Source organism: Dreissena polymorpha, chromosome 9, assembly GCF_020536995.1.
Source record: "Dreissena polymorpha isolate Duluth1 chromosome 9, UMN_Dpol_1.0, whole genome shotgun sequence".
In the NCBI taxonomy this organism is placed as follows: Eukaryota; Metazoa; Mollusca; class Bivalvia; order Myida; family Dreissenidae; genus Dreissena; species Dreissena polymorpha.
In genome coordinates, this window is record NC_068363.1 from 34284190 (window position 1) to 34305858 (window position 21669).

Genomic DNA, 21669 nt, shown 5'->3' on the forward strand with positions numbered 1-21669 from the left:
ACAGTTCTCAATTTATAAAAAGTTGAGCATGAGTTCACCAATAACTACTGGTATACTCTAGACAACGACAAACATGCTTTATAATCGCTTAAACCGAATATAAAAAACAACTCAAGATAGCAAAAAATATCTTTTAAAAAAGATATCGGGCGTGAATGCTGACTTTGAAATAAAGTTTGAAATTTTCGTTTGTAAACAATTTAATTGAACACATAAGTTAAACTATTGTTGTTGTTTTTTTCAATTGATAGTCGGATAATCACCGCATTAAATGTGTGTTATTATAGTCAAATATCGCATAAGTGTTTGTAGATTAAAATTATACTACGGGAGTTCAAATCATATGTGTCCCTACATGGCTTATAATGAGTTTATTTCTTCACCAACAAAATGTATCGTATGTGCAGTTTTCTTTCTACGAATTCAAATGACACTTTCATAGCCGCGCCATTCGAAAATGGGTATTATGGCGTTGATACTAGCGTGGCTCAAGCCCAGCCTATGCATTTGCGAAGTCTTGTCAGGGGCTAGGCTATCCCCTATAAAATCACTCAAGGTTCTATTATCTCATTATGTTTCTTCTAACTAAACTGAGAGATGCGAAGACTGGGTGGGCTATAGCTATGATGGTTGCATATGGCATAAGACCCATTTTCGCATGACGCGGTTAAAAAATAATCTGATTGGTAAGTGTAAATGGCTCATTTTAGCACAATGCTTTTCGATATAAAATTGAATTCAACAAAGCAAATATAGCAAACTGGCAAATATGGGTAGCTTATTCAGGCGTTCAGGAACGATTACCAGACGTGCTTACCGAGTACGGCAATTATTTTTGGAAAGATAATTAAACGAGTTTCCTCTTAACAGGACACTATTCTTTTTCGGTAGTTTTTGTTTTCTCATTTTGAAAGCAAAACTGTGTTGATCGAAAGTTAATTATGTTTTCTTTTAACCCCGATATGTACAAAACCATTTATTCCAAATGGGGCTTGGAATTGTTTTTAAGCTTTGGTTCTGCTTATTCTAGGGAAACAGGTATTTTTATATCCAATTGTACACAATAAAAATATATAACTCTGTTGCTGATTCCAACGGTAACTTTTGTGTGCAATTGATATTTCTGTTAGTGAATACCGCTTTACATTCCTGACTTATATGGACCAAATATTGACTCCCCCTACTTTTTTACTGATATCTTTGAAATTATTAAAATGCTTGACAATGATTCTGTTATCATATGTGGTGACTTTAACCTTGTAATTGATCCTGTAGTAGATTATTATAATAACAAAAATATAAATAACCCTAAGGCTCGCAAAAAAGTCATAGATTTTATCAATTGTTACTATTTTGTAGAGCCCTTCGACATCAAAATCAGTCAAAAAAAGAATTTACCTGGCGTAGAGTAAATCCAATACAACAGACTAAGGTGGTTCTATTTTAATCACATCAGATTTTAGCAACACTTAAAATCAACTTAAATTGAACCAAGTTTTAAATCCGATCACTCAATAACACTAACTTTAAACATAACTTTTAGTATTTTTTCTCATAAATATGGTCTTTGGAAACATAAATTATTTTTTTTAGACATTATGTACGTACAAGAAATAAGCAAAAACATTGAAGATATAAAACTTCAATACGCGTTACTCAGTTACAATTACCAAAACATTAATGAAGTTCCTGACAGCGAATTACAGTTTACTATAAGTGATTTTTCTAGACACTCTGCTGATGGAACTAAGAGGAAAATCGTTTTTATATGGGTCTTATATAAAAAAGGGAACACAACTTAAAGAAAGCAAATTATAAGCTACAATCAAAGAATTGGAAGAAAACTTTGAAATCTCAAATAAAAAATATTCAGAGCACACAATTAAAAAAATGTATTATCAGATCCAAATTTAAGTGGACTTTACAAGGTGAAAATTTGTTGATGTCTAGAAATAAATGCAGTAAAAAAATAATATAAACTAAAACAAGAGGGCCTGAAAGGCCCAAAGTCGCTAACCTGAGATAACAAGATATTATTGGGACAAATTTCTGACCAAGTTTCATGAAGATCGGAAAATAAATGTGGCCTCTAGAGTGTTAACAAGGTTTTACTATAGCCATATATGGAAAAATGCCCTGCCCCCTGGCAGCCATGTTTTTCAACCAACCGGCATCATTTTTGAACTCATCCAAGATATTATCGTGATGAATATTCTGACCTGGTTTCATGAAGATCGGACAGTAAATGTGGCCTCTAGAGTGTTAACCAGATTTTACTATAGCCATATATTGAAAAATACCCCGCCCCTTGGAAGCCATGTTTTTGAAGCAAACATAATTATTTTCGAACTAATCCAAGATACCATTAAGACCAATCTTCTGACCAAATTTCATGAACATTGGACAATAAATGTGGCCTCTAGAGTGTTAACAAGGTTTTACTAAAGCCATATATAGCCATATAAGGAAAAATGCCCCGACCCTGGCGGCCATGTTTTTAAAGCAACCAAAACCATTTTCGAACTCATCCAAGATATCAATGGTACAAATCTTCTGACTAAGTTTCATGATGATCGGAAAAAAATGTGATTTCTAGAGTGTTAACAATGTTTAATAATAGCCATATATTGAAAAATGCCCGTCTGCCGTGGTGGCCATGTTTTTCAACCTACCGGCATCATTTTTGAACTCGTCCAATATATTATTGAGATGAATCTTCTGACCGAGTTTCATGAAGATCGGACTATAAATGTGGCCTCTAGAGTGTTAACAAGATTTTACTATTGCCATGTAAGGAAAAATGCCCCGCCCCTTGGCAGCCAAGTTTTCAAGCAAAGGTTATCATTTTCAAACTCGTCCAAGATATAATTGGTACAAATCAACTGACCAAGTTTCATGAAGATCGGAAAATAAATGTGGCCTCTAGAGTGTTAACAAAGTTTTACAATAGCCATATAAGAATAATGCCTCGCCCCCTAGCAGCCATGTTTTTCAATCAACCGGCATCATTTTCAAACTCGTCCAAGATATTATTGGGATGAATCTTCTGACCAAGTTTCATGAAGATTGGACATTAAATGTTGCCTCTAGAGTATTAACAAGATTTTACTATAGCCATAAATAGCCATATAAGGAAAAATGCCCCTCCCCTTGGCAGCCATGTTTTTCAAGCAAAGGTTACCGTTTTTAAACTCATCCAAGATATCACTGGGACAAATCATCTGAGCAAGTTTCACGAAGATCGGAAAATAAATGTGGCCTCTAGAGTGTTAACAAGGTTTTACTAAAGCCATATTAGGAAAAATGCCCCGCCCCCTGGCGGCCATGTATTTCAACCAACCGGCATCATTTTTAGACACGTCCAAGATATTATTGGGATGAATCTTCTGACCAAGTTTCATGAAGATTAGACAATAAATGTGGCCTCTAGAGTGTTAACAAGATTTCAATAAAGCCATATATTGCCATATAAGGAAAAATTCCCCGCCCCTTGGCAGCCACGTTTTTCAAGCAAACGTAACCATTTTCAAACTCATCCAAGATATCTATGAGTCCAATCTTCTGACCAAATTTCATGAAGATTCAACAAAATGATGTGGCCTCTAGAGTGTTAACAAGGCAAATATTGACGCCGCACAACGGACGACGGAGGACGGACAAGAGGCGATTACAAAAGCTCACCATGAGCACGTTGTGCTCAGGTGAGTTAAAAAATTCAGATGATAGTGAAATAACCGACAAAACATGTATACTAAATACAATAGCATATTTTTAATCAGTCTCTCTATAAGCATATTTATCTATAACACAATCTCAAGGTATAATAACCTGTATTTCAAAGGGTGATAAATCAAGGCTTTTTATACAAAGTCGGCACACTATTACTCTTTTAAATACTGATTTTAAAATTACCTCTGCAGTAATAGCCAATAGATTCAAATTTTCTATGGACAATTTAATTCATAACGACCAGACTAGTTTCATTAAAGGAAGATACACAGGGGAAAATATGATGTTAATTTATGACATTATTCACTATACTGAAGAAAATTTGATCCCGGGTTTACTTCTGCTAATAGACTTTGAAAACGGCGTCGATTCATTGTCGTTTTAAGTCGCTTGTTTTTCAGTGTGGTTAATTATTTATGTTTTCGCTAATGTATGGGGCTGCAGACAAGGAGATTCCCTCTCATGTTATATTTTTATCCTCTGTACTGAAGTTTTGACACTTGTATTGGGAAATAACATGAATATAAAAGGTATAACAATGCAATGAATTGGCCATCTTTCCAGTTTACTCTAAGTTTGTAAACTTTAAATGTCATTTTGTATTTTCCTTGTTATGATTTGATAGGTAACCTCAAGCAAAGACATAATACTGCATGTGATCTTCTTTATCAACATCAATAATATTTACATTCCTAAGAGTATATCCCTTATTCTTATAGTATCGGCCGTCCTCATTGTATCGTGTCTTTCAAGAAAACCTTTCAAGAAGTGCTGGATATTAAATGTGTTTTCCATTTTTAGAAGTGTTAATTCATTTGCTGTTTAATAATGACTATTACGACGATCTTTCTCATGATTTCCGGTTTTCATTTGACAGTATGTCATGTTTATTCCAGGCCGATATTATGAGTAAACATAATAATGTTATTTTGTTTTGGGTTTATTAGTAGGTTTATCCAATGTTGTATAAGCGGCTTATTTGTGAAAAAAAAACATTAAAAAAAAACATGAACACGAGTTTCGTTTTTTCCATTAAGAAACTTTTTATAGAAAAAGCACATGCGCATAGTAACACACGTTAGCAACCAATAAGAATAGCCGATATTATGAGTAACGATGAACATGATATTGATTACTACGTGGAGCTGAGTCTCGCCAGTATTTTGGCAAAACATCAGCGAATTTAATGCAGTTTTTGTTGTTATGTCCGATAATTTACATTAATCTATTGATTGACGTATTAAAAATGTATGTTTTCCAATCTTTTCAATCAAAATATTTACATGTTTCCACTGAGAGGGCCGATACTAAGGATACACATGCTAATATGTATAGAGGACATGTATATGTATTGTAGAATATTTCAATAAAAAACATGTACAACGACATTAAAAATTAGCTTTAAATTCTGTGTATTATGTTTAAGTCTTACTTTATGCAACGTAACTAATATTTGAGGCATCATTGTATAAACATATCATAATTGAATTAAGGAAATTATCAATAGATGTTTAATTATAAAGAATATAATGGTATAAATATGTGTAACGTAACGAATATTTGGAGCTTCAATGTATACATATATCATAACTAAGTAATTTAATTTTGGAAATTATTAATAGATGTTTAATTATAAAGAACATAATGGTATGAATATAATTTTGATTAAAATATTTCCTAAAAAGAATGTAAACGCAAATATGTTACATTACAAAGCACATAGGTTATTGAAGAACTTGACTTACTTGTCAATCAAACAGTTTCCTTAAGGCATATACATAAAATATGACAAAATAGATTATTCATTAAACTTCCGTTTGCCTTGCCTCATGTAGATTACTGCAAATTAAATGTCAAAATATCCTGTCAGCAATGGTTCAACGGAAAAATTAATTTAAGCTATTTCCGACCATGTGATTTAATCGGTAAAATAGCGATTCAGTCAGTCAACAATTAGCACGTGCGGAGACGAATACTATTGACCAATCAACGGTTAGATAAGATAATGTTTGTTTACACATCATATACCTAAATACACACTTGGTTCAATACACGCCAGACCACTGTACAAGGAGGTCATAATTTCGTGTTGTCGCGGGTGAGTCCCTTTAAGGGTCTTGCTGTGATCTTGTATTTTACGAATATAAGAAAACGTTCTGTTAGAACTAAATAAGCAATACTAAATCGCAATGAAAACTGAAATGGACTCGCGTATACTTTATCGTCTATCAACGACTATGCTTCATTACTTGTATGTTCAATGTAAGATTGTTTTATTTTTTATGTCAGGAACGATTCTTGAAGTTTTATCTGACCATTACATTTGGCCAAGACAAAAAAAAACTTTTTATAATAAAAAACAATACTCAAATGAATTGCAATTGAACATATGTGTATGTCCAATATACATATGCAATAATTTTCATTGCTTACTGGTACCATTTGGTCCATTTTAATGTATTGTTTATGTAAGAAAAAGTCAGTTCCTAATTCGGTGTGAATAACCAATAATCAGTAATACTCCGAAGTTAGCTCAAGTGTTTCACTGTGTATGCGAACAAGAATGCACATATTTTTTCTCGCTCGTTCAGACCAACGGTATATTTGAGACCTTTAGATATATTTCGGACAACGCTAACGTTTGAACAATGTCGCTGATATTACCATAAAGGCGAGACACAACTGGAAGCAGCGATCCCGGTGACTATTATATCCTGGAAAGCGTTAACGAGATGCCTTTATACGTTCTTTCATTCAAAGACCCATTCGCATATCGTAATAGCGTGTTTTGTTTCATGTGGTAACGCCGAAACCCGTTTTCTTGTTCGCACAGGGCGAAGTTATAACCCGTAGCCATAGTTCTTGTCAGACGTAAAGGTCCGTCCGAGGGGAACGACAAAAGGGTCATGGTCTTTATGATTACCAATTCAAAGTTAGAGCACCTGGTTTTGTTTTACCTTATTCAGCCGCGAAGGAAGTTTGTTATCATTTTAAAAAAAAATTATAAATAAATTGCAATTTATATATGTACAATTCAACCTATGTTTTCAACAATATTTATTGATATATAGTATTTTTTGTTAATTCATATTTAAGTAACAAAATGCCAATTTCGCTTGGAATCGGGAATAGTGAAAGCTTTTGCATATATAACTACATGAACTACAAATTCGATGCAAAGGATCGGTCACATTTAAGCTGACAATATCAGCGTATAATATATTGATGGTTTGATATTACGTGAATGTATAACGCTTGTGTAATGCGACAAACAATAACCATACCTTCCCAATATCAAACATTAATAGTTTAACATAATTGCGCGGGCCACCCTCTACAAGACCATCTCTCGGCAAAAGACACGATGCTAGCTGTCAACCTATATTGCCTCATACTCTTTATAAAATTATAAAATATAAATATATACAATTAGCCATCTATTGTATAACATGTTCAAAAAAGAGATAACAATTTGTTTATTATCACATGATATGTTAAGAAGAACTGTAACTTATACTTACAATTGAGTGTACTATGCTTGTTACATGTTGTTTGTTAATCATGGATGTATCAAATGTATTGATACTTATATATGTATTCCATGTCACATTATAACTTGTAATTTAGAACACTCTCACTATCCAGTGATAAGTGATTTATTAATTGATGTATATAATTTGAACATTGAAATTATTTATATTTAGCACGCATGTCTGTAAATGACGATAAGCTTGTTATGCTTAAGTCAAAATAAATATTCTGTTATGTTCTGTTAAACAGCTAATCAGCACTCAGGCAGCCGAATACACGCATTTCACATGGAGATGTATACAATCCTAAAACTTATCACATGTCAATAGTAACCTATATCCACCAGTGAAGCACTATAGACAGCATAAGCGATTTGTTTTAATTAAGAAAACGGGTTTTCACATTTAATTAAAATGCACTACACATTGTATAGCTAAAAGTAAAGACTTCAACGTTCTCTGGGCCACGTATGTTTATTAAGAATTAAAGCCCACGCTTTTCGCGAACAAGAGGCGTCGTTGTACATGAAGCATAATTTTCACCTGTTTTTTACCAGGACCAATTTTTACATTAAATTATTTACAACTGTTTATTTGTTATTATTACATTAAAAAAAATCAATAATGCTTGTCGGATTATTGTTTTTTGAATAATACGCATTTAATAAATACTTCCATTAAATAATATATTATTTTAATCATTTTAAACATATGGATATAATACTTGATGCAACTACAAAAAGGTTGGTTAATAATTCCTTGAGACAGCAAAACTATTCTTAAGCATATATGACTACACGAATGACCTGTCAAGTTATAACGCTATCGCGATGATTGGATCCCGCGGCCGTGAAGATTTAAAGGATCTGTGTTGGGTTCGCCATTTGAGCCATTTGCGTAAATATTGAAAATTAGACAAACAAATTCTGATTGGCGCACATGATAGTGTCGACTGTGATACCAATGTGCGATTTTGGGGGCATTCTTGTGCATTTAATAGGATCATATACATTGAATCGAAATCTCATAATAATTCCATGCCTAACTGAGCATATAAAAATCTGATCGACTTAATAAGTACAAAGCTGTCCAAGTGATACAGATAAAGAAAACATCGTTTAAAATCAAAATACAATGTCTCTTAAGCTTATGCACTTGTGAAATAATTCAGTTAAATAAATAATTGCATGGTGTCGAAAACTGTGATTAAACTAAACATACTTATTTAAAATATTAAAAATTATAAGTTATCTTAGTGTTCATTTTTGCATCACAGCAGACTTCTTTTATCCCAAAGAACATATGCTTTGGATTTTTTGACGATAGCCAGTAATCATTTGTTTGATTATATTACCTCAATTAGCTAATTAACATAAGTGTTTTAAGATAAACATACTCAAAGAAATATGTTTTTTTTGTGTGTAGCAGACTTCCCGTACATAAGAATATGCAATCTTTGCGTATGGCGGGCAATAGATCGAGACGATTTGACGACTGTGTCAGGAAATAATACAATTATTTTCAAATATGTTATTATTTTATTAACTATTGCGAAAGTGAATAATTCTTTGAAATTCCGATTGTAATTAGATATAATTGCTGACCAATAATTTCATTTTTTTGTAAAACATCGTTCGATAAAAGGAATGACAAAACAAATGTAAGTAAATAATACGCATTGTACAAACATGCAAAACTTTTTGAAGTGCGCAAGTTAACCGCATACGATATTATTTAATCAGTAACATTTATTGTAAAAACGGTGCAATTGCGTCAACCAATATGCGAATTCTTTATTGCGTCAGTTTATCATCAAGATGGTAGTGGATAATATAGACGAGGCAATGATATATAGAGGGGCAGCTAGCCCCAAATTAGCATGGATTTGACACATACTCTTATCCACGTGTGGACGCTCCATTTTCATATTTATATAGTATCATATAAGACCAATCCTTCGAAATGTTTTTTTTACTTGTGTTAAATGTTCGTCGTTTTACAATAATCAATGCTTTAAACGTGTCGTGTTTTGCGTCATTTCAAAATCGTTTTTTTTTATTGGCATTGTATAAATTAAGCAAGCGTGTCTTTGTAAGTGTACGGTCTGTACTGTGCAATTATAGTATAACAATTATAAATGTGCATGAGCTTTCCATTTATCCGCTTAATACTTAATCCAAATCAATCCCGAAATTAACTGAAAATAACATATGTGTGTTCATACATATCTTTGAATGAGAACGAATCTAAAAAGGAAATATGCCGTCAATTTTCTATACGGTCATATCCGGAAGACTCCTCAGGTTATTTGCATATATAATATAAATATTTTACGTTGGTTTGTTTGTTTTTCTTGATAATGAAATTGATAACGTACTTTCATTACACGCTATTCCTATCCACCCGTCTTTACAGCTACCATTTACACATGTTCCCGTAACACCGTCGCATGGACCCTCACGACAATGGCATTCCATAGAACAGTTAACGCTGTAACTTCCGAGTGGACAGCCTGAGAACAAAAACCAGAGTATTCAGGTAACCTGAGTGGCTTGCATTTTGTTTAACAATAAAATAGAATTTCAAAATTACCAGTTATACCTAAAGTCAAAATCTTGCTTGCAATAACATTGTATGAATTACGCACGCGTTTTTTTGTAATATGTGTCTTCGAAATGCAGTTAATTAATGAAACTTATAATTATTTATGTGCATTTCATTAATATGATAAAAAACTTAATCTTATGATATACATATATTGCTGAACATGTTTTATTTGTTCACATAAATCTTTTGTACATAAATGAAAATGAAATGGTTAATATGTTCTCAGATTTCTAGAGTACTATAAGCGGGTGCTACCTTTCTTATTTGCTTATGTCAAATTTTTCTTTTATGTGTATGGTTTTATTTTATTAATATTTATTGACAACTTACTTTCATTACACGCTTTTCCTTTCCATCCGTCTTTACAGCCACCATTTCCACATGCACCCGTAACATCGTCGCATGAACTCACACGACAATTGCATTGCTTGGAACAGTTAACACTGTAACTTCCGAGTGGGCAGCCTGAAAACAAAACGGAGTGGTGTATTCATAATTTGATAGTAAGTACATGTATACAATTTCGTCGTATGTTACAATAACTTGACACTGGATTTCAAATACGTCTTATTACTTGAACGGTCATTATTGAAAGATGAGCGTATACAATGCAAATTCTCTTAATATATAAAATCAAAACCACTAATAACCAAATTTTGTGTAGATGATCACTCCTTATTAACTTTATCTTTGAATGTAGTATACACGATGAGTGCAACTGAGCGATTGTGCAAAACATTAACATTGTACTATGAAAATAAGTCAACAGATTGCAATTATGTCCATGTTTGTTCAAGGTTTCTTATATTTGAATTTAACATTATTTTAATTAAGACATTTTGTATTTTCTATTGATTTTTAAGAGCATTAATTAGTTTCTTTTTTTATTAACAGAAAATACGTCTATTTTTTGCAGTGGTTAAGTGACCAAAATTTAATAAATCAATATTTCGTTTCTGACACAACCGGATCATGTGTTGTAGGCATAATAGTTTCAAACTAAATCAGGCAGGACAGATTGATAATGAATACGAACAATTATGTGAGCGTGTTGACTACGCGTTTGTTATATGAAATTACCAGAACAATTACATGTCCATAAAATGCGAAGTTATTCTCAATATACGTGCAATTAACAATCAGCGTTAAAGTCCGTTCTGGCTTGTCGGTAGATCATACAATCACAAAATTCCAAAAGGAAAGTATTGGTTATCCCCGTTACCCGTACAAACTGTTATTTGCATGTAGAAGTTAGCCTTTTCAACACATTTGTCACGTTTGAAGTAAATTGTTCATACCGAAGCGATTTTTCCCTAAACCATATTGAAAAGGCGATATTTTAAGACCATTAAACACCAAATAAGATTTTTTTTCACCTTAGTGACAACTTGTTGCGCTAGTAGATACATGAGGTAATCATGTGACATAAACGTTGTTTGTATCTGGGGATTAGTTAATTTTCACATTAGGTAAATCAAATGTACTGTGGTGATTCATTGTGCAATCATTTGCAAATTAGCTGCAATCTAATGATTAAACTAAAGATTTATCTATAATTACCTCTTAAATTGATACTGAGAATATGAAAAAAAAATATTTCAAGAGACAGTTATAGACTTTCACGGCCGGTTTGAAAACAACTGTATTTAGTTATACATATTAAAAAATATGTATAAATGTATAACAATTGATATTTCAACGTCTCAAATATGCCTTTTAGACATGTGAACAGGTAAGCTTTCCCAAATTAACCAATTGTTTAACCCTGTTAGACTGTTTAAATCAGAAATACAAGTAATACAGGTTATATTCATCACCAAATATGACTTATAATTCGACAGGCGTTTCACCATGTGTATAATCTTACGTGATTAAACACGTATTATGTACTTAAAATCTGGTGAAAATCTCTACATTTACCCCAATGTCTGTAGAGGCTAATCCTCCAATCAGCGCCACATATCTTGAAAACTTTGCCCGGACAAAATAGTTTACACTCTGACTCTATTGCTTGGGTTGCAGAATTAATCGTATTACCACAGAGGCAATGATTCCACGCCTAATTGCAATCAGATACAAATACATATTGTTAGCATGGCCGTTGACTACGAATAAGCAATATAAAATTGTCTTAATATCTTACTGTTCAAAGGGATCACATCTGTTTCAGTTTTTTATTACTAAATGTATGCATGCTTAGATGACATGTTTCTGCCAATCTTAAGATTGAATACATTATCAAGGTGAAGTTCGCGCATGGTATACTTTATACAATCACACTAATAATACAAAGATTACACATAAAATGCACAACAAATAGTGAACAAAAAGGGATTAAACCTGATATTATATAGTAAGTTTTCATTGCTAAAGGATTTTATTTATATCTTTGGATACCTTTGTGTTGAGTTAATATCTGCGCTATACGTTTCCTACGTTAAATCTACAACCAACCTCCACTCCGAAAAACTTGTAGTTGCTGCAGTTGTTTGAACACTCGGTTGGTGAATTCGAATCAGAAAAGTAATCATAATCTGCCAAGACTCGGTTTCCTCCGCTATCTTGATAACAGCCCATATAAATCATACCTGTAAATATATGTTTAATGATCCTTAATTCATCTATTAACTCATATGTGTAAAGCAAAATTGAAATATTATGCGATATATACTGGAAACATTATTGCTTGGAACAGTTTACGCTGTAACTTTAGGGTGGGCAGCCTGAAAACAAAAACCTGAAAATTCAGGTAACCTGAGTGGCTAGCACTTTGTTTTACAATAAAATAGAATTTCAAAATTACCAGTTATACCTATATTCAAAATCTTGCTTGCAATAACATTGTATGAATCAAACACGCATGTATTTGTAATTTGTATCTTTGAACTGCAGTTAATTTATAGAAATTATAACTATTTATGTGCATTTCATTAATACGCTGAAATAATTAATCGTATTATATGCATGTATTGCTGAACATTTTGTGTTTGTTCACATAAATGTTTGCACATTTATGAATATAAAATGGTCAATATGTTTAATATTTCTTGAGTATTATATGCGGATGCTACCCTTTTTATTTTATTATGCGAGATGTTTTATTTATGCGTATGGGTTTGTTTTAATAACGTTTATTGACAACTTACTTTCATTACACGCTATTCCTTTCCATCCGTCTTTACAGCCACCATTTACACATGTACCCGTAACACCGTCGCATGGACCCTCATGACAATGGCATTGCTTGGAACAGTTAACGCTGTAACTGCCGATTGGGCAGCCTGGAAACAAACACTTGAAAATTCAGGTAACCTGAGTGGCTAGCACTTTGTTTTACAATAAAATAGATTTCAAATTACCAGCTAGACGTATATTCAAAATCTGACTTGCAATAACATTGTATGAATCAGGCACGCATGTATTTGTAAGTTGAGTCTTCGAAATGCAGTTTATTAATATAAAGTACCACTATTTATTAGCATTTTATTAATATGCTCAAATAATCAATCGTATTATATGCATATATTGCTGAACATTTTGTGTTTGTTCACATAAATCTTTGCACATTCATGAAAATAAAATGGTCAATGTTCGCAGATTTCTACAGTACTGTATGCGGCTGCTACTTTTCTTATATGAGATTTTTTAATGTGTATGGTTTTGTTTGATTAACGTTAATTGACAACTTACTTTCATTACACGCTATTCCTTTCCATCCGTCTTTACAGCCACCATTTCCACATGCACCCGTAACATCGTCGCATGAACTCACACGGCAATGGCATTGCTTGGAACAGTTAACACTGTAACTTCCGAGTGGGCAGCCTGATAACGAAAACGAGTGGTGTATTCATGATTTGAAAGTTATAACATGCATACAATTTCGTCTTATGCTACAATAACTTTAAACTGGATTTCAAATACGTCTAATTACTTGAACGGGCATTATTGAATAGTTCGTGTAAAACGCAATGTTTTCAAATTGTCTTAATATATTAAATTAAAACCACTAAAAACCAAATTTTGATTAGATCATCTTTCCATATTAACTTTATCTTTCAATGCAGTATACATGATTAGTGCAACTGAGCGATTTTGCAATACATTTTCATTGAACTACGAAAATGAGTCAACAGATTGCAATTATTTCCATGTTTGTTCAGGGTGTTTTATATATGAATTTTGTATTAGTTTAATTAAGACATTTTGTTTGTTTTTTATGGATTCTTTAAGAGTATTTAGTACTTTTCCTGTCAGTAAACAGTAAATGCCTCTCTTTTTCACAGTGGTTGAGTAAACCAAACTTCATGAATCAATAATCTTTTCTGACACGACCAGTTCATGTGTTGTAAGCATAATAGTTTCAAACTTAATCAGACAGGACAGATTGATAATGAATACGAACAATTATGTGAGCGTGTTGACTACGCGTTTGTTATATGAAATTACCAGAGCAATTACATGTCCATAAAATGCGAGGTTATACCAAATATACATGCAATTAACAATCAGCGTTAAAGTCCAATATTGCTTGTCGGTAGATCATACTTTAACAAATTACCAAAATGTAGATATTGGTTATTCCCGTAACGGGTACACACTGTATTTTGCGAGTAGGAGTTCGCCTATTCTTCGCAATTGATGCGTTTGAAGTAAAATTTTCATCATGGAGCGATTTTTCCACTATCACATTGACATGGCGGCTTTTAAGACCATTTAACACCAAATGATTTTTTTCAACTAAGTCAAAAATTGTTTCGCTAGATACATGAGGTAATCTGAAATATGTGAAATAAATGTTGTTTGTATCTGGGGATTAGTTGATTTCCATATTAGGTTAATCCAATAAATTATGGTGATTAATTGTGCAATCATTTACAAATTAGCTGCATTCTGATTAACATAGCAATTCATCAATAATTACCTCTTAAATAATTCTGAGAATATAAAAAAAAAATTTTCTAGAGACTGTTAAAGACTTTTATTGCCGGTTTGAGCAAACTTTATTTAGTTCTTCATATTTAAAATATTATTTATAAATGTAGCATTATTTCTAATTCAACGTCTCAAACATGCCTGTTAGACATGTAAACATGTAAGCTTCCCAAATAGAGAAACTGTGTTACCCTGTAAGACTGTCTAAATGAAAGACACACGTAATACATGTTATGCTGATAGCGAAATATGACTTATAATTCGACAGGCGTTTAACCATATGTATAATCTTAACGTGATTAAACACGTATTAGGTACTAAACATCTTCGTAAAAACTGTACATTCACCCCAATGTCTGTAGAGGTTAATCCTCCAACGAGCGCCACATATCTGACTTCTGTCGCCTGGACAACTGGCATAACACTCTGACTCACGCGCTTGAGTTGCATAATTAAGGCTATTTCCACAGCGGCAATGAGTCTGTGCCTATTGCAATCGGAAACAATTAAATAATGATAGCATGGCGGTTGTTAACGAATAAGCAGTATAAAATTGTTTTAACATCGTATTGTTCAAAAGGACCACATATGTTTCATTTTTTTATTACTTTATGTATGCATATTTATATGACACATTTTAGATTGAAGACATTATTAAGGTAAAATCCGAGTAATAATAATACAAAGGTTAAACACAAAATATGTAACAAATACGGAACAAAAAGGGATTAAGCCTAATATAGTTAATTTACATAGCTAAGGATTTTATTTGTATCTGTAGATAACTTTGTGTTGACTTAATATCTGCGCTATACATGTGCAACGTTAAATCTACAACAGACCTTCACTCCGGAAAACTTGTAGTGGCTGCAGTTTTTTGAACACTCGGTTGGTGAATTCGAATCAGAAAAGTAATCATAATCTGTAAGGACTTGGTTGTCGCTATCCTGATAGCAGCCCATATACATGATACCTGTAAATATATGTTTAATGCTTCTTAATTCATCTATTAACGAATATGTGTGAAGCAAAATTGACAATATTATGTCATATATTATGGAAACATCGATTTTCTGAATTTTATGTATTTATCATAAGTTTGTCATACCAAATAATTTTCGGCCGTTGAGCAAGTGTTACCAAGTCCGTAGGCACGGTAACTCTTCTGAATGGTAATTACGAATGTATTGTTCATGTTTTATGTAGAAATTGATGAGATAAGTCATGTTTATTTTAATAAATAGGAATTATCAAACAATATACAAATTAGGAGCGGTGTTTGATAAATGTTGAATCATTGGGGCACTAATGTCATGTTACATGTTAGTCAAGCTAACCATCAAATATCAATTACTATGGCCATGCACATACCAATCTAGGAGATAAAGAGCAGTTGTGTTACTTATAAAAACCATGATCTCCGTCGAACGTATTTTTACGTTATTTTTATTTTCAAAACTGCTTTACAAAACTATGAATCTCTGTTTATAGTAGAAAAAGGAACATGTTTATATTGATAAATGAAAACACGGCATAATGCTATACATCAAGTACCATAACATACATCTTGGAGCTTTACAATCACATGTCGCAACTAAACTAACAAAAAATTAACTTGAACAATGTGTGTTTTTTTCAACTCTAATTTTTTTACTAAACTAACTACAGAACATTTACGAAATATACAGTTCCAAATAACACAAATAGTCTGCGAACATGGAATCGTTGTTATGGACTGGCAATCAATTTTACAATGAGTAGCGTAATGATCGGAATTTATGATAAGTAGGAATGTATCAAAAAACCATATGTTAAAGTCAGCAGAACGCTTTCAAAGGGAAATGTATCAGTACAAAACCTAAATCAACAAACCGTCCAGGTTGCATAAATAAGCCGGTCATGGTAGATATAGAAAGTCGCAGTTGTTTTGGTTTTCACTTGGATTAAATAACGGAATTAAATTTATTCATAACATGTTAAAACCATCTGTTACATAATACATTGATTAAAGTGGGTCGACATCTGCGACGAATATTTCAAAAGTAAAACATTGTTGTACAACAGACTTCAAATGTAATTTTTTTTTTTGCATAACGACATTGAACCTTAACAATTGTCATATAACAGATTTAAAATTTAAGACAGTTTGGCATAACGAAATTGAAGCCAATTGTCGGAATCTCAAAGATCATACATAGCAGCGGTCAGAGTACTATATCTAATAAAAAAAATACAAAGTCGACCCATTTCATAACAAAAATATTACGATTTTGTGAGTAATTTCCACGACCAACATGTTTGTTGTAGCTATTAGATCCATAGACAACCATTTAGTATAAAAATAGTCCAGCTCGAGTTCAACTAGCATATACATCGTATTAATTTAAATTGTGAATTGCGGGGCAGGCCCGTAAGGGCCTCGCCGCCCGCCGTGTTTTTAATTATTGGACTGCAATATTTTACGATATCGAAAGTTACTGAATGTATCTTAACAATTATATTTTTTTGAATTGTCAATTAGCAGAATAAAATCTCAATGAACATTTCATCGGACTTGTAATCTTATCGAATTATGTTACGCATATGTTTAATCGCAATAAGTAGTATGCATAGCACACTTCTTTGAACGAAATACGGGAGATATTTATCGAGTCCAAATTATTATATCAACAATTATAGCAATAGTGACGGCTGTAAAATGTGTTTAATTTAGAGATAAGGTTTGCCGTACTCTATCAAAATTGCACTGCAAAGTGTATTTTTTATTCAGTTAACAAGTATTTAAGCCCATCAATTTTGCGTTGTAATGAGACGTTATTCATGAAGCATGCTTTTTGCCTGCTTTTAATCAAGACACATTCTTAACATGAAATTCCGGAGAACTGTTATATGTAGATAGACTTGGTTAACATCACATTAACCAAATTCGGAATTGCGTGTCAAATTTCAAAACTCAATAGTTCGCATTTGAAACTATCTTACATGCAGTAATTATTTGAGCAATTTCAAACATATGGATATAACACTTGATGCATCAAAAAGGTAGGTGAAACGTTTTTTTTTTCATACCGCTGCATTGATATCTTCCTGATATAACGTTGCAATATATATATTTTGTTATATCAGTTCAAACACAAACTGCAACACAAACAGCATACAACCTGTTTTTCGAACATTAAGCGCAATTGCTCATGTCGTCTTTATTAACACGTCAAACGACATACATCATATTATTTCCCGCTAAAAGTGCAACTTTATAGCTATTGTTTCATTATTTCTTTACAATTCGGGGACGTAGAACCTGAGGTATGAAAAACAGAAAAACAGTTTACTGCCTTATTTTTTTTATAACATGTGTCGTGTTCTGAGACTTTTGGTACTATTTCGGCAAGCGTCATTATTAGAAAACTCATTCGAAATGACGTCGCTAAACTTGCGCTGAATTTCGTATAAATTGCCTAAGGTTTTCTATGATTACCATTTATCTTATTTAAGTAATATAAATATTGGCATAGACTAGTACTTGAAATAATTTTTTAGCAAACAAATAGTTGATTTTGACCTTTTAATGTCAATGAGCTGAGTTATTTCTTCCCTTTTACCAATGTCGGCCACCGAATATTTATAGCCACACACAATTTTTCAACATATGTTGATACCGATTTCAGCTCGATTTTAATATAAATGTTTGGATTGAACTCTTTTTTGAAAAGGTAGGTGTTATTCTTTTGATCAAATTCACTTTTTATGTTAAATGTCCAAAATATTTACAAAAAACAACATATTTACAACTGAAAACGAAAGTAAAAATGGCGACCCTGACATTTTCCAGTTCCTTATATTTGGTTTACATTAAGTTAATAAATGATGTTTTATTTGTTTTATTATAATTGATTGTTAAATTTCATCACTTAATTATTTATATTTGCCACCTAAATTTATTTAAAAAATCACAGTTTTGTTTTGAAGAAATACCTATCAGGAAATTCCCCTATACTCATTGTCTGTAACTGTATAAAAGTGAAAGTGCAATTTAAATTTTATGTTGCCACTGAGCAGCATAATGACCCTAAATTTGCTTAATTTAATAAAAACTGATACAAAATCTCATTTTTGTTTTACACGGAATAACATCAGACATGCCAGCTGGAAGATAAACAGCCAGACAGGGTCAATGTGCAGAAGATCAAAGAATACTTGACCTTCTTGGGAAGAAGTTTCATAACCTATTGTATACCAATCCAACAGGAAACACTATGCCGCTCTTCTCAATGCCTGTGCTATAAGAGGAAGAATAAGAATGATGTGCAAAAGGAACTATTCCTGCCTATCCCACTTGCAGCTGTAGCAATGCCAACAATATGTGATTAATAACGAATATTACACCTAGTTGTTGTTGCATTTTAAAATCATGAGCAACAATTGCAGATTAAAGATTTAACTGCCTCAAGACCTCACTCATATTTATAGAATATGTTTGAATGTTGAGACTTTTTACCTTTACTCATTTTATTATGCAGTCTTTATAATTTTAATTCCATTCAAACATTATATGTCAACTTAAAACAACTGTATGCATTTTTAATTTTCACAATGGTAACCATTGTGACCACAAATTTGTGATCATTGCCATGCATCTAACACTTAAAAATTGATGATTCCTGAATGTATTGTCGTTTGATAGGTTTTACGATAGCCATGTGTAAATTAATTGTACAATTAAATAAACATTGATCAAATCTGCGAACATTATGTTTGTCTATGTATGAACTTAATTAAATGAGATCTGTTTTAATTCTTTAAAGATGTATATAATACTTAAATTACAATTAAATCTGAATAGCTAAAAGATTTAAAAGTGCAATTTGTAATTTCATTTTTTTTTACAAAATTAAATGAACATAATATTTAATGTTCAAGTCTTCTAAATACATTATTTATTTTCACCTCTTTCAAATAAACATGTTTGGTATAGATAGATCTTGGTTTCCTTGGTTACAGTACAATTAAAACATTGAGATTCTTTGTAAACAATCACTGGTGATTTTTGGAAAACAGTAGATTCAAATTTGGAAATATGGTACAGTTTGTAAGACATATTTTTGCAGTGTCATTTAATTTGCTAAAATGTGCTAGATGTAGGTAATCTTATCCGATCCAAATAGACTGCAAACGAACTTAGCGCAAATAACCACAAGAGTCTATATCTATTGATATAGACACTATGACTTTGTATCTGCATTTAGTATGGAAGAATGTTTGTTTCAATATATCATTTTTTAAACAAACAACAGTTAAAAAGTGCATTGCATACACAAAATTTCAATAGTTTGAATAATTTAAAGTGTTTCCATGGTAACCAATATACATTTTATAATTTTTATATGTTTTCTAATTCTTGAGAAGTATTCAGTTTATCATATTATAAAACTATATGTTACTGATTTATTCATGCTCTTGAAGACGTATTAAAATTGTATAAACATAATTTATTGACATGGAAATAAATCAAGAATTTGAAATGTATATTTTTGTTTTAATAGGCATTTCTAAATCAGCCATTTTAACCTTAAACTGATAATTTTAGCGTGTGCACCATACATAAAGCTTTCTGAATATGTAAATAAGTCATTTTGGTAAATGTATCCCCGTTTTGACCAAAAATCTCAGAACAGTCCACATATATCAGGCAAGCCTCGCCGTTATATTATTCTAAGCCATGCCTGATATATTACAAAAACACCAGGCAGTAGCCTGTTATTCTCTATAAGATGGCCAAACTATGCTTATGAAATTTAACTACGTGAATGACCTGACAAGTGATATCGAAATAGCGATCCGTGGATCTCGCGAACCACGATGGAACGGACCTGTGCATGTAAATTATCAGAAACAAGAAGAAGACAAATAAATGTAATAAAAGAAAGTCGAGAGGTTATGTAGATCTGAAGATGAGAACATTGTGATTGAGAACATGTTGTTCAATCGACGCACACAAGGGAGCATTATAATAATGATTCTTGCCTTGTACGGAAAATGTGTACGTCAGATTGAACCCCCTTTCGCTAACGCCGGAGCCTGAAGAGAAGACAATACTGACAGAGTTCGACCGCGACTTAAATCCCATTGGTGGCGTTGTTCCGCAGAATTTCCCGACAGATGGATAGGAGTCGTTTGGTCCGTGGAAGAGCTCCAGGTAGTCATTAAGGCAAGTGGAGTGTACAGACTGTACCTCAAGTGCAAAGTCTGTAAAGTTAACCTGAAAACACAAAATACAAGTAATTTAGAGTGAATTTATTGTAGTGAAACTGTGTGCGTGTAAAACATTTTTCAGCGTGCAGTATATATTGTTAATTATTACTTGTCAATGTAACATTGTATTAAAAATGAAAAATATTGGATTAATTTAAGATATAAAATATTATGATAATAATATCCACTTTCCTTATTAAATGCCACACATAGATTTAAACCGTATAATTGTTGTTAGTTGATTGAACAATAATTAAAATGTCAAGTTTTCACATTGATCTGGTAGCCCTCTGGTGCGTTGATGACCCAGGTACAATGAACCTCGTTACTGTAATTCGACCGTAAGTTGGGGCTCGTAATGACACCTAATGGATCTGTCAGGACCCCGCCACACTCTGTAAAGACAAGTTGAATGCTATATGGATCTTGAGCGAGAGACTAAAGTGTATGCTGACTTATGTAAGGCTTATTATCTGCAATTTCGTTACATGACATGCTCATAATAGTATCATTGTGGCTAAGGAACTTGTACTGTATGTTGTATATAGCTTGGATATAGATTGTGTAATAAGTTTGCTAAAGAAGTTTCCATTCAATTTCGTTGTATGTAAATCAA

At 32.4% G+C, this 21669-nt stretch overlaps 1 protein-coding gene across 4 annotated transcripts in view; it reads right to left on the reverse strand.

Moving 5' to 3' along the window:
- LOC127845697 (multiple epidermal growth factor-like domains protein 10) overlaps window positions 1-21669 on the reverse strand; it is an 85395-nt gene that overhangs the window by 61201 nt on the left and 2525 nt on the right. For 3 of the 4 annotated variants that reach the window (XM_052376785.1, XM_052376784.1, XM_052376783.1), the window contains exons 2-11: window positions 21327-21448; window positions 20826-21060; window positions 15644-15774; window positions 15150-15288; window positions 13557-13691; window positions 13013-13147; window positions 12321-12454; window positions 11787-11925; window positions 10197-10331; window positions 9637-9771 (exon numbers count right to left, since the gene is read on the reverse strand). In XM_052376785.1, the coding sequence (XP_052232745.1) occupies window positions 9637-9771; window positions 10197-10331; window positions 11787-11925; window positions 12321-12454; window positions 13013-13147; window positions 13557-13691; window positions 15150-15288; window positions 15644-15774; window positions 20826-21060; window positions 21327-21448 (1440 nt within the window). The remainder of the gene's footprint in view (window positions 1-9636; window positions 9772-10196; window positions 10332-11786; window positions 11926-12320; window positions 12455-13012; window positions 13148-13556; window positions 13692-15149; window positions 15289-15643; window positions 15775-20825; window positions 21061-21326; window positions 21449-21669) is intronic. The other variant, XM_052376786.1, reaches the window with a different exon arrangement.